The following is a 13,841-nucleotide window of genomic DNA, read 5'->3' on the forward strand; positions in this document are numbered from 1 at the left end:
TTATTCACAGTACATTAGTGAAAGTAACACGAAAGACCTGAAACTTTCCTCCAAGTTCACGTTCGATATGAATCTTTGTTGAAGAACGAGCGTGGATTCTTTGGAGAACACACCAACGCAGCTTTTGGGGTCACTATCAATGAAGGTCTTGAGAATGGAGGCAAGGCTACTAAGCCGTCTTAAATTATCCGTCCAGTGACCTCTAGGTTCTCTACTACGGGTGAGATTTGTTATTTTCTACCATAGAAAGATTTGAATCACTCTTTGATTGTGTAGGAATCTATCTTATATAATATTCTTCAATCAAAGCCCATAATTCACCAGACGCGGCTCACGCTGATTGTCGACCGGGGGTAAAATACTCTTTTCGAGACAGTGGTCACCACATTGACATTGATAATGCTGGGGAAAATTGACCGCGGAAATCTAACAGCTTCTTGGCACAAAATGTTCTATGGGGTTGGGCTAAATACAGTGTTCTTCGTGTAATTCGGTTGAGTAACGGTTTGAATACAATGTCACGCGTAGGCTGCAGGCCTATCTTCTAGCATTGCCAAGGATAGTTTTGAGGTCTAGGAAGATAGTGTATCATAGCCTCGCTGTCACATTTGGTGAATACATTCATTGTTTTCGAAATTCATAGTATTATTTGAGGTCGCTAATGCCCTTTTGACAATGGCCTTGACGCAAGAGTCTATCAAAACTAAATCAATCCTTATACTAAAAGATGATTACAAATCCCGTAGGTCAAAACGTATCCATTTCTCCTAACCACAGCCTGAAAACAGGTCAAATCGGAAATCAGCTTCACGAATGAGACGTGAATTTTTCGAAGCCTGTTCACCTATGTGAGAAAAAGCTAGGACTACCTGGGCTGAGTCAGGTGGCAATATTGGTAAAATATTGATCTTCACTACGTGTAACATAGTATTTTCAATTTCAATTGCCAGAAAGGAAACAGAGTCTATTGCTGCGCAAGATGGATGGTACAGATGCGAGCTGAAATTTTTATTTCTACCCTTGAAATGCGAAGTATCCTTGGGTAAATGGTAGGCTTTCCGACGTATGTTTTAGTTCACGAGCAAGGGCCGCACAGTGAGATCCCAATATATTAATACGTACATAAAGACTTTTGCACTATCTATGAACCATTCTATTCATTACTAATATATATGTGAGAGACTCTGTTCTCTCAAGATGTTTGCCACCTCAGCAGTCAGATATCTTAAAGGGGGTTTCTCCCAGTCATGGGTTTCCCTCTTCCTTCCTCCTTTAATTCCCTAGTAGACTCCCTAATTCCGATATTCTGCCTCCAGGTTGCTTCCTTGCCTTCGGATCTATAGGTATGTCAATGCGTATTCCAATAAGACTTTGCGATTTCACACATCTTTTGAAACCAAAATTCAAATCAATTTCAATAGATAACTAGGAGTGGCTTGGGCCGGTATCATAGAATCTGCCAGAGTTGATCCAAAAAGAGCAGCATTTAAGGCGTAGATCACCAATGAAGCAACTATACCAAAACCACTTCAAAGATAAAGAATCTCTAACTCTTGCCGTGACCACCAAAAATAGTGGATTGTTTGGGGGGGAGGGGGTATTTGATCAAAGATGAGCTACAATTCACAAGTATCCATTGCACTCACACATAGCAGAACCAGTGAAATTGACAAAGCATGTTTCCCATCATATTACTGACGTCGCCATTATCCGCATATGCTCTTTCACTTGTTGAACTTGGTATGGCGCACCACTGTACTTCGCCAGGGCCAGCCACAGCGAGGAGATTATCTAAGCCCACCGCAGTCTTCAGCCGTGTGCTCGAACCCAACTTTCAGCCTCACTAACCAATTTGGCGAATACCCCATGTCTCCAGAACAAAGATTCCAAGGCAAAGTTTGAAACTTGCTGTGCGCTGTGATTCATGACAGCTACACTCGAAGATACGTTCATACGCGCTCAGTTCTGGAATCCTCCAAGTTCCCAGCGATCCCATCATGTCCGATCTTCATCAACTCATCCATCGACAGCGACCAGGACCATGGCAAAAGTTCCTTGCCCAGCCACTCGTCTATCTCTCACAAATGCTATACCACTGGCACAAACCAATCCTCGCCAAACCTCTCAAGAACGCCATCGAAATCATCTGTATCTCCGATACCCACAATGCCCAACCGCCCATTCCAACCGGCGACATCCTCATTCACGCAGGTGATCTCACACAATCCGGCACGTTTGCCGAGCTCTAAAACGCACTCAACTGGCTGCGCACGCTCCCCCATCCGACCAAAATAGTTATCGCAGGTAATCATGACCTACTACTCGACTCCTACCACGACGATCCCGCAGGTCAAGCCGCATCCCAACGCTCCAGCCTCGAATGGGGAGACATTATATACCTCGAAAATAACCAAGTCAGTATTTCCTGCCCGAGCAAGAACGGCAACGATCGCCGGCTCAGGATCTACGGGAGTCCCTACTCTGCACGACATGGTAATTGGGCCTTTCAGTATGCGCGGGAAGAGGACGTTTGGACCGATTCGGTTCCCGACGGAATTGATGTGTTAGTTACACATGGGCCACCGTTTGGGCATCTGGATTTACTCCAGTGGGGGTGTCGGGATTTACTGCGGACGTTGTGGCGGGTGCGACCCAAGTTGCATATTTTTGGACATGTTCATGAAGGGGCGGGGATGGAGTTGTTGTCGTTTGATGGGCTGCAGAGGGCGTATGAGCAGAGTGTGGCTGAAGGGGGAGGATTGAGGAATTTTTGGCGAATAGGGTGGGAATTGGGGAAGAGTTTTCTTCGATCGAGGGTGGAGACGAGAAGTATTTTGGTGAATGCGTCTGTTGTTGGAGGGTTGAGGGATGATGAGCGGAGACGGGCTGTTAGGGTTTGGTTTGGATTTGATGTTGTAGTTTTGGTGGGGGAATGAGGGATGTGTGACTAAATAAGTTGTTATCTGCTGGTTGGATTGGATTTTAGTTTCTTCAGCCTCGGTGTAGTTGAACGGGGATCAAGGAAGTTGACATTATATTTAATTGTTGGTGAATAGAGACGGATGACATTTGATAGGAAGGTTGATTATACTAAGCATTAGGTATGGTAAATCGAGACTATCAATTCGCGGATTTGGAGTCATTGTGCGCTAGTTTATCAATTGAGCTCTGGAGAAGTTCGAAGATATTGAAATAAATAAGGAAAATCTTGCCTGAAAAAGAGACAAAAAAAATCCCAGGGACAGAGCGTGGGTGGATGACAAGCGCCACGACAAGATTTAGATCGGCCTACCTGTAATGGATGCTTCCTGAGATTGAAGTATTCATTCACACTATAGAATCTGAAAAGGCTCAAGGTGAGACCGAATTAAAAAGGACTAAGCCTGAAGCAGTGTCTGTTCGTAGAGTGAAAGAACTTGAGATATTAGATCGCGGCCGGGTTGAACGCACCAGTTTCGCTGCATGCAAAGTAAATTCTCGCTCCTGTATAGTTGCCGAAATCCTCGTATATTTACCTAACTTGATATTATTTCTTTTGTATGTCCTCCTTCTCCCTGCTATCCACTTCATTACTATTCTCTTCCTTGCTATCCTCATTGGTCTTTCCCTCGTTTTCTTTCTCCTCGTTCTTTGTCCTCAACCTCTCGATCTACTCCACAGTATACTCATCCGGATCCCATGTCAAAGGCCGTGTATCCCTATCCTTCACCTTCAAATCCACACATTTCTCCATAAGCGCCTTCTCTCCAGGCTGCAAAAGGTCAAGTCTCTTCCTCCACACATCAGACAAATCCCCATCCTTGCCTATCCCCGGCCCAAAGAACCGCTGATCAATCTTCCTCCAATACACCACATCAAAGGCGAAATTGTTCCTCGCAGCATACATGATCCAAAAATCTCCACTTTCCCAACTCTCCCACATCCGACTTGATAGCCGCTGCTCTTCCACAAGTAGCTTCTCCTGCAAAGCTTCGTCCTCACATTTCCGCATTGCTGCCAGAAAGACCCGCAGCGCTTTTTCATACTCGATGCACCAGTCATCGAGACCTTCAGGCCAATTTTCCGGCTTTCTGAGAAGAAGCCACCATGGCGGCGCGTGCGAAAATTTCAGCTGGCACGGTATATGTAAACTCCCAATTGACTACTCCAGTGACGGCTTCAGTGTCCTCAACGAGGACGTTTTCGGGTCGGAAATTGTCACACCAGATTGGAAAGGGCCCGTTATCATGGAAAACCCATTGATTTCGTTGTTTTTGGTCTTGAATCATTTTCCGAAAGAGAAACCTAGCCACGAACTTGCGCCGGAAGTCGTCTGCTAAGACCTCGGTGCTGAGATCTGGCAGGATGTTCGCCTCGTTTCTCTGGCTTTGGAGGTGTTGGAGGTGTAGTTCTGCCAGAGCTTCAAAGTATGATGACGCTTTTGTGTACGTTGTGGTTCGTATTTTTGATCGGGGTAAGGTCCCTAGTTGCACAATTTCGTTCATAGAGTAGGATAAAGGTCGATGCAAGACATCCCATGTCTAATCGTCATTCTTAGCAAGGGATCCGATCTTGCTCATAGAGAGCGTAGATAACGAAAGGACAACCTTGCACAACTTGCCATATAGAGCTTCAAGTTTGCCCGCGTCGAGGTCCGGATTGAGAACTGGCTGTTGTCCACCTGGACGTCCTGGCCTCTCCAGGAGATCAGTCATCGTCCTCGTGTGATGGATATAGTTCATAATGATAAAAGGTCCCAGCTCCGAAGGACTCTCTTTTGTGCTTATCCATCGAACGACAGAAGGCACCAAGATTGGGATTTTGTCAGAGGTTTTCTCCAGCACATATCGCATGGTGGAAACTTCATTGCGAACTTTGTCCACAGGGAACATGACAGCACCTGGTAGTGGGAATCGGATCACAGCGCCATAACCGTTAGTGAATTCCATCTTGAAGCAGGTATTAACAGCACCTGTGCTCAGGTATCCGAAGACGGCCCATTTGAGGGGTTTGAACTCTTTAGAGAGAATGACTCCAATGTCATTGTAGATGTCACCATCGGCGCAGAGCAGTTCCGGCCAGTTTTCCCAGATCTGCGTGCTTATCGACCAAGCAACGTCATCGTAAGACTGAATGGTGCGCATTTTGATGAATCGATCGACGATTTGAGAAAGCTCTGGAGTTACCTGATGGTTTCTCTTGTCAAAATAGAACAGTCTGTTGCGATCAGAAGGGCATCAGGGGTATCACATCGTGCAAGCCAATGGAAGCGTGAGGATCACATGACACGCGCATATATGCAAGAGCAAATGTGAAAATACATTCCTGCAGGTCAATGAAGTATATCGAGTATTTGGAAGCTGAGAAGGCCCAGGGCCAATGTCCGAGGTTCGTTTTGCGTCAAAGACGACTCAAATAGGTGTCTTCAAAACCACAGAATACGAGCGTGTGGGCCCATTATTGCCGTTGAGCGTTGTATCATTGAAATTCACAAAAAAAGGGCGTAAGCAGTGTTGACTGTTGTGGACGAGAAACATCATGAAAGCTTCATATCAATTTTCAAAATTCACTCTGGAAGATCAACACTCCGAGTCCGATTCTCCTAATGATGAATGCCAAGAGCGTCTCGAACTCGATAAAATCGAATGCTCTGGTGACCCCGGTACCTGCGGCCAGAAGGACCTTGATGTAAATGTCTCTCTAGTCTCTAATTCCTCATTTGATGCATACATGTTGAGAATTCTCTCGCTTTCAGTCACGGGTATTAGGTAAATGTTCAATTCAGTCCCCCGTAGCAGCGCCGCCTTGATACAACATATGTACACAAAAAAAGAAAATAAGATACAGATAAATAACAAAAGAATGCTCACTCCTTATCTACAGCATATTTCCCAGTGATACGACGGATTTGTCGTCCCCAGACAAAGATGGGAATGCCGAGCAGGCCAAAAACTCCGGTCAGAGCCCCGAAAGTGCCAAATGCGCCATCGTAGCCCTTTTGATCAATAAAAGGCTGAATACCGTAGCTGACCCCAAAGGAGATAATACCCCGGAATGCGCAGATGATGATCAACAGGGAACTAGCACGCTGAGGATAACTGTCCAGCAGATATGTGATGGCCACGATGTTGGCGCCGACAAAGGCAAAGTAGTAGGCGGCCACGGCCCAGACGTACACAAACCAATGGTACTGCGATGGGTGGGTCGCTCCCATTCCATAAAGCACGGCGGTGAAAGTGCCGACGATGATGGGAAAGATAAGAGGTAGGAGACGAGTCTCGGGCTCGTGGATACCGTTTCGTCGATTGGCGAACCATTTGATGAGCTTGTCAGAGCCGAACCCGAAGACAGGGAGAGCGACGAGTGAGGTGACGATCTGTCCACAGTTGACATAGCTAGCAGACTTCTGAGGCCAGTTGTACAGGGAGGTGACGATGTTGCCGTATGTGGTGCCGATAGCGATGTTCACACCCAGGGTGAGGCCGTTCAAGGCCATGGCCCAGAGGACATTGGGGAAAAGCAGCAATTGGAAGGATTGCTGAAGAATAGGTTAGTCTCTTGTGACTCTCAACAAGGCGGAGGGGAGAGATGATATGAGGAGCGACTCACGATGAATGTATCCAAGCCCTTGCGCCATTCGGGTCGACCAATCCACAGGCGCAAGTCAGAGCGCCAGGTACGTGCCTGGTAAGTCACAAAGTCAAGAGGAGGTCGCTCAGTTGCTACTGTAAGCTCCCTCTTGCCGCCTTGATCATCAAACGTCTTGTCCAGGTCTTCACTGGATTCTGTTTCTTGGAAGGATGATTTGGGACGATCGTACTTTGTCTCGACGACAAATACGAGACTGATTATCAACGAAACACCTGAGATACAAGCCCCAAGGCCATACCACCACTGAGGTGTAATAGCATTTGCGATAGGGCTGGCAAAAAGGGTAAAGACGGCAGTGGCAATAGTTTGGATGCTTTGCTGTAGCATGAGGAATGTGCCGCGCTCGTGAAGGAAGAAGATTTCCTATTGGGATGCCGAAAGAGGGTTAGTGTCTGGGTAGTGCAGGGGAAATGGGAGGTCATCATCAGTCAATTCATTCTGTCCTCTGAACTCACCTGAGTAATCATAGGAACAAGTGCCTCACTTTGACCGGCAGCAAGGCCAATGAGCATGCGGTATCCCAAATGGGCTTCGAAGTTGTCGGCAAAAGCACACAAGATGGCTCCAACGACCATGATCGTCGTCGCCACCAGCAGTACTACTCGCCGACCGACCGCAATGGCCAAAGGCATTCCAATGAGGTTACCAATGCCCCTAAGTCATGTTAGTCATTTCCAATCACGAAAATCCCAAGGGAAAATGGAAGGGCAAAATAAATAAAAACATACATGGTCAAAGTCGGATAAGTCATGAGAGACGTAATGTCCGCATAGGTTTTCCCAGCAGCGGCATATTGAGGAATGTAGAAGCCCAAGAGGCCACCGAAACCGGAGACGAGCGATAGACCGATAGTCGAGACTACACAGGTCAGTCTTGTTGTTCTTCTTCTTTTTGCTCTCGCCTAATTTCACCCACTTGCTTGGATGGAGAAACACATACACAGAGAAATTGAAATCAAGATCATGGCTTTCTGCCACCTGCTTAGATTCAAAGGATCTTCACGGAAAGTCAGTAACTTCAAACCCATCAAAATCTTGATTATTCCATCCACCCACCTCGAGGGTCACCAGTCGGAGTAGGAATGTAGACAATCTTCCCCACGGTGAGCTGCACTGTTCCGGTGACATTCACTCTGGACTTGGAGACATGGATCTCCTCGCCCAGTTCTTCTGCACCAATGTTCTCGACATGGCTAGCAGGTGAATCCTTGTCCATGATCTGTGCTGGGTCGATGGAGACGGATTAAAGGATGGAAGAGAGGCAGTTGCTCGACAGTTGCCGATGCTGGGGTTTGAAATCAGCGTGGGGAAGCAACTATTTATAAAGAAATATGAGCCATCTGAGGGTAGATCATTGCAATCAAGATCATTCGTTGCCCCGATTCCTCAGAGATACTGCACTAGGGATCTTCGTGGTGGACGGACGGGAGGGGAATAGAATCAGGGTTAGCTCAGAGGCGCTCTCGCCAGACTGCTCCCTTTCTCGAGTCACGGTCTCACCCTCCGCTCAAGCCCAGACGCCCGCCCACAAGGAAAGTGAATCCCCCGCATTTGAAGACTTCGGAATGTGTGGGGATTGATGAGAATGCAGCAGGTGGAGTCTGTGGATGCGTTGACTGCGTTGAGAACCGGGGTAAGAAAGTGGGCTCTGGTCCGGCATTTGGTCTACGAGGCTGGCGAGGGTGAACCGAACCGAGGGGACTTTAGACTTTCCATACACCCCTCTCCCATCTTCGGTTCGCCCACATGGCGCTTAGGTCGCTTGGCTCGAGGTCGCCACAGTGCCTGTCCTCTCGGGGAATGGAGAACTGGGTTCACAACCAAGAAATATGTCTCTATCTCGAAAAGCTCCCAAGGACAGGATTGTGAAGACCATCGGTAGGTCGACGGTAGCGGTCCAAGTCCGGATCAAGTAGTGTTCAAGATGTTATTGTAAGAAAAGCAGGCATTACCTGCTCGCTTGGAGAATTCTAAGCAATCGGCCTGATTCTACTGCTTGGTGAACGGCATCTCCATAGTCTATCTTGATGGCAAGTATGAGAGAGAAATGCGGTATGGTGAGAAGTGGTTTGGAATCCCCACGATGGTATATTGAATCATCTCATTTAAATACATAAAAAGTTGTTGACGGGAAAATCCCCCGTGAAAAAAAAAGAATAAAGAGTCTGACACGCAGGGAAAACAATGAAACGCAATAGAGCCATGTCTCATCAATTTTCAATCAAGCTTAATAGGGCTTGACACCAGCAAGTTGAAGGACTTTATCAGTGAGCTCGGGCTTCTCAAAAGGCTCATTCCTGTACTTGGGGCAGATCTTTCCATCCCGCATAGGCTTGTCCTCGGCCACACGGATATTACTGAGTATGTGTAAGTAATTGCATATTTTTGGCATGAGGGGCGCACCCAGGGTGGAAAACAGATCGACTTACCAGTGAGGCCAGTGCGTGGTACCCAGCCAGTTCTCAAAGCAGTACTTCTTAGCCTCCAGGGCCTCGTCATCAGCGAATTTCCGAGGAGTCATGCAGATGTACTGGACATGGCGAATCTGGTCACCCTCGGGCAAGCAAGCATAATGCATGGTGCGGGAATCCCAGAGAACAAAGTCGCCAGGGTCCATGTTCACCTTGATCATCTCGCAGCCACGGTCCTCGAACCACTTCTTGTCCTTTTCGCTGAAGAGGAACAGATCCATCATTTCCAGCTCGGGAGGAGGGGCATCCTCGTGGTCGGCGGACTCGCGCTTCTGCTCGAAGAACTCGTTGAAGAGGTTGGCGGAGCCCTTCATGAGCATCAGACCGCCGTCCTTGGGACCGTTGGGCGCGTAGTTCAGGAGACCCTGGACTGCTTGCATACTAGAACATTACAAAAAGTGGTGAGTCATACACAACTCCAAAGTCACAACGAAAGGAGATGAGTGGGGGTTTTCACTTACCCCTTGCGCTTGGGGTTCTGATCGCAGTGTGGCCAAGGGCTCCAGGTCAGGTCCTTGCGGTTGGGCATGGAGATGTTCATTCCATCAAAGGAACTGATCAGCTCCTTGGTGCCCCAGAGCTTCTCGAAGATTTCAACCACCTTGGGCTCGGTGCGGGCTTCCCAGGCCATCTTCTCGTGGTTGGAGCCATAGCCAAAGTACATGCCACCTTTGAAGCTGACGGGCAAATGCTCGGCGGTCCAGGTGTTGGGGTCCTTCTCATCAAATCCAAGTTCGAACTTCTTCAACCACTCAATTTGCTTGTCGCAGTAGTACTGAGCGCGCTCAGGCGAGATGACACCCTTGATCAACACGCAACCGTTCTTGTGGAACTCATCCCGCCAGTCGCCATAGATGGTATCTTTGTCGAAAGTCACAAGGTCCTTGGTCTCAAAGCGAGTCGCAAAGTTGCGCTGCTTGGTCTCGGTGACGGTGGACATGATGGATGATCTTTTGGAAAGGGGATCAATGGAGAGGAAAGAACAGAACAGAGATTTAATGTGATGTCTGGTCTTGGAAGGTGAAGAGTGAGAGACAACAGATTCTCGCCGTGATTTTATCTATCTATGAAATGCTGGAAGCGAAAGCACAACAACCCGGCGCGGGGGAGGCAAGCTCGGTTCGGCTGGATGCCTCCCACTGCTGCTCGGTTCGGCATGCTGACCCCAGGTCTGGGGAGAGCTCCCCCACGTCTCCCGTCCACTCGCAACTGGTGGCGATGTTCGACCCTGGCAGATGCCAGACGCACTGGCACTAAGATGCAAGCCCCACCCGAGATGCATGATGTTGTTTTGGGGCTGGCGTACAGCCACGATTCGCCGGGGACATGGTTGTTGGCTACTTCGGACGGTCTACACTTGCCCGCTGTCCAAGTGCGAGCCGAGCTCGGCACAATCCCCACCCGTCCCCCACGGGGAAGCAACACCCCTCCACAGCAGATAGAAAAAAAAAAGATGAACACTCGCCTATTGGGAGTATCCTCGGGAATATGCTGTGCCTTTGGTGCCTGCGGAGCTTGTGTGGATGGCCTCGGCTCGCTTGTGTCCGTGACCCGTACCGAGATCGCAACAGAGAGCAGAGCCCCCTCGGATGCGATCAGCTCCAAATTGTCAAGGCACTTAACTTGATTGAATTCCTTCCAACGCTGTCGGATTCTGCTTTGTTTCAACAGCAATTTCCATTTTTTTGTCTTTCTTTCGAGTTCAGAGACTTTGCCCGACATGCCCATTCCATACCAAGTCGCTTACAAGCCATTGAGCAAGCCCGAAGTAGGCGTCAATGGCTATGTCGAGCCTACGCCCGGCAAGTCAGAGGTTCTAGCAAAGGGGTCGGCACCTTTCAATGCGCGAACGCTCGACTCGGACGTTCGCATCGATCATGACGTGGAGATTGTTGTTCGCGACGGCTGTCGTTTATACGCCGACATCTACCGACCTACAGATGACGAAAATATCCCCGTCATCATCTCCTGGTCACCTTATGGGAAAAAGTACTCCGCCCTGGAGATGATTTTCAATGTCTGCACCTGGGCTTGCTGCATGAAGCGCGATGAGGTGAGCGGACTCGAGAAGTTCGAAGGGTTGGATCCAGCTTGGTGGGTGGCACGCGGGTACGCCATTGCCAGCGTCGATGTGCGCGGTGCTGGCAACAGCGATGGTGATACACCTTGTATGGGTCAGCAAGAAGCCGAAGATGCCCACGACGTGATTGAAGCTCTCGCAAAGATGTCTTGGTGCAATGGAAATGTCGGCATGGCTGGCAACTCCTATCTCGCTATCATGCAGTGGCACGCCGCTGCTCAAAATCCACCCTCGCTCAAGGCCATTGCGCCCTGGGAGGGATCTGGTGACATCTTCCGTGAGCAATTCTGTCGTGGTGGCTGGTTCAACATGAGTAATTACGACCTGATCACAACTCTTGTGATCAAGGGCCAGCACGGCGTGGAGGACTTTTCAGAGATGTACCGCCGCAAGCAACAAGCCAATGTATACTGGGACGACAAGCGCGTGGACATGAAAAAGATCAACATCCCCTGCTTCATCACGGGATCCGACTTTAGTCAAATTCATACCATGGGCGCTGTTCGAGGCTGGATGGAGGCCAACACCGACAAGAAATGGATCAAGTGGAGTGGCTACCAGGAGTGGTTCGAGCTGTACTCGGAGCCGGAAAGTTACCATGAGCTGAAGGTGAGATTTTGCAACGACTCCCTGCAAACCGAGGATTTATGTTCCATACTGACCTGTCCGCAGAAATTCTTCGACAAGTACCTCAAGGGAATCGATAACGACTGGGAGAAGACACCCAAGGTTCGCTGGGCTACTCTTCCCTTTGGCGACCGGGACGTCACCAGCGACATCGTGCTTCCCGACTTCCCTGTCCCCAACACTGACTACCGCACTTTCTATCTCGCACCCAACGGTACCCTCTCGTCCGAGTTGCCCCGTGAAACAAACACATCTGTCCACAACTCAGAAGACCGATGGTCCATCTCCAAGTTCAAGTACACTTTCTCCCAAAAGTCCCGGTTGATCGGTTTGCCCAAGGCAGAGCTGTACATGAGCTGCAATGCTCTGGATGACATGGTTGTCTTCGTCCAGCTCCGAAAGCTAGACAAGAACGGCAAAGAGCTCTCTCAGCTCCAGTTCCCTTTCAGCCGCGCCCCTGTCGACTCCATTGACGAGATCGCCGAGAAAGACCGCAGCAGTCTCACCCTGCACAATGGATCAATCGGTATCCTGCGTGCCTCTCAGCGAAAGATTGACCCCTCCCGGTCCATTCATCCCCAGTTCCCCTTCCATCCTCACGACGAAGTGCAAAAGGTGCCCAAGGGGGAGATTATCAAATTGGAGATTGGCATCTGGGCAATGGGCGTGGACTATGAGGAGGGAGAAAGTATTCAAGTGGATGTTCTGGGTCAGTGGCCTGGTTTCACAGAGGTGGCTGCTTTTAGCAAGCCTCGACCGGATCATGAGAAGAACAAGGGCGAGCATGTGATTCACTTTGGCGGTGAATATCCCAGCCGGGTGATCTTGCCGTTTGTGCCAATGGAGTAGAGAAGATAATCGACATGGGATGAATCACGAGTTGATGGATTTTTTCTTAGAGAGCTGTATTTACTTGGACTTTTTGGTGTTGGGGTGTTTGAATAGCTGATGGACTTGGGATGACGTGATTGGAAGATATGCTGCTCAATCACATGACCTCTGCATAAGAAGTTAATTGTTCTACGATAACCTTCTACCATTCTTCAAAAATCTTTAAAATCATACTGTCCCACCTCTTCGCACGTAAATTGGCTCGAAGCCCGTCGCCAACCTCGGCCATCCATTAGACCCCAAGTGAGCCGTCGAATCTCCCTCGGGTTCGATGAGCTTTCCACGTGTCCCTGAAACAGAATAAGTATTACATACAGTAGAGTCTCTCAATCGTTGATCGCCATATAAATTTCTAGAATTTTGATCGCGGAGCCTTAGCCGGAAACTAGTCAGGCTATCGTTCTCATGTCCATTTCCCCTTCATCCTTCATAGCTCCCAGGTAGTAGTAGGTAGGTAGGGTAGGTCTTTGACCACGCGTCCCCAGCCAAGCCATTCAGTTTGCCCCACTTCTCAACATTATTGGTGTCTGTAAGAACAACCAATCCGAGAGAAAGAATATTCAATCAGTCATCATGTGGCTATTTCGTGTTCGGAGTCTCTCCGGCCCTGGCTTATTAGAGGCCATGGTTTACCCATCCCGTTAGGGTTCCGGTGACGGGCAAGCCTCTTCATTCCGAAGTGGGCCCGATAAGGTTCGGTTCGGCAGAGAGATGCTGTGGTGCGGAGAAGCCTCAAAGGGCGACATACGCACCCGACAAAATGGGAATGTATCGCTGTAAATGAAATTACAGCTTGTGCTTCCAACCGAGGCATGGAAAGCCACTTGTCCTCAAGTCAACTTTCAGATGCAAACAACATGCAAGCGATTATGTTGACACATCAAGTTGTTCGTTCGCCTTTTCTCCCGATCCATATCGTCTTGAACCATTATTGACTTGCCTGGCATTCTACAGCACATACAGATTTATGACCCGGCTATTGCTATTCATTCGTGAAGTATGTATGTAACGTAACGGCAGATGGTACAACCGTAATCCCGACCACATCGGGACGGGCGACCTTGCTCCCACATCAGCCGAAAGTGGGGGGGGCGGATGATTGAACAGCTTATTCCTGCCGACATGATCTCTCCGAAGTTCATC

The 13,841-nt window shown here is 48.8% G+C and overlaps 6 protein-coding genes across 6 annotated transcripts; 3 read left to right on the forward strand and 3 right to left on the reverse strand.

Annotated features, from left to right (window-relative positions):
- Positions 1-1,997: 1,997 nt before the first annotated feature.
- On the forward strand, positions 1,998-2,249 carry POX_h09517 (uncharacterized protein; the record flags this gene model as incomplete). Its single annotated transcript, XM_050118270.1, has 1 exon — positions 1,998-2,249. One exon carries the CDS (start codon positions 1,998-2,000, stop codon positions 2,247-2,249), a length of 252 nt encoding a protein of 83 aa, XP_049965057.1.
- Positions 2,250-3,649: 1,400 nt separating this feature from the next.
- Positions 3,650-5,123, reverse strand: POX_h09518 (uncharacterized protein; the record flags this gene model as incomplete). The annotated part of the gene is made up of 3 exons (XM_050118271.1): positions 3,650-4,070; positions 4,132-4,520; positions 4,587-5,123. The coding sequence occupies 3 exons, from the start codon at positions 5,121-5,123 to the stop codon at positions 3,650-3,652; spliced, it is 1,347 nt and encodes a 448-aa protein (XP_049965058.1).
- A 722-nt stretch (positions 5,124-5,845) lies between these two features.
- On the reverse strand, positions 5,846-7,845 carry POX_h09519 (uncharacterized protein; the record flags this gene model as incomplete). The annotated part of the gene is made up of 6 exons (XM_050118272.1): positions 5,846-6,517; positions 6,589-6,993; positions 7,086-7,284; positions 7,359-7,488; positions 7,570-7,626; positions 7,686-7,845. The coding sequence occupies 6 exons, from the start codon at positions 7,843-7,845 to the stop codon at positions 5,846-5,848; spliced, it is 1,623 nt and encodes a 540-aa protein (XP_049965059.1).
- A 1,011-nt stretch (positions 7,846-8,856) lies between these two features.
- On the reverse strand, positions 8,857-10,040 carry POX_h09520 (uncharacterized protein; the record flags this gene model as incomplete). The annotated part of the gene is made up of 3 exons (XM_050118273.1): positions 8,857-8,986; positions 9,059-9,481; positions 9,562-10,040. The coding sequence occupies 3 exons, from the start codon at positions 10,038-10,040 to the stop codon at positions 8,857-8,859; spliced, it is 1,032 nt and encodes a 343-aa protein (XP_049965060.1).
- Positions 10,041-10,166: 126 nt separating this feature from the next.
- Positions 10,167-10,727, forward strand: POX_h09521 (uncharacterized protein; the record flags this gene model as incomplete). Its single annotated transcript, XM_050118274.1, has 1 exon — positions 10,167-10,727. One exon carries the CDS (start codon positions 10,167-10,169, stop codon positions 10,725-10,727), a length of 561 nt encoding a protein of 186 aa, XP_049965061.1.
- A 93-nt stretch (positions 10,728-10,820) lies between these two features.
- Positions 10,821-12,656, forward strand: POX_h09522 (uncharacterized protein; the record flags this gene model as incomplete). The annotated part of the gene is made up of 2 exons (XM_050118275.1): positions 10,821-11,789; positions 11,853-12,656. 2 exons carry the CDS (start codon positions 10,821-10,823, stop codon positions 12,654-12,656), a joined length of 1,773 nt encoding a protein of 590 aa, XP_049965062.1.
- Between the last annotated feature and the right edge of the window lie 1,185 nt (positions 12,657-13,841).

The sequence above is a fragment of the Penicillium oxalicum genome, chromosome VIII, assembly GCF_001723175.1.
Source record: "Penicillium oxalicum strain HP7-1 chromosome VIII, whole genome shotgun sequence".
Classification (NCBI taxonomy): Eukaryota; Fungi; Ascomycota; class Eurotiomycetes; order Eurotiales; family Aspergillaceae; genus Penicillium; species Penicillium oxalicum.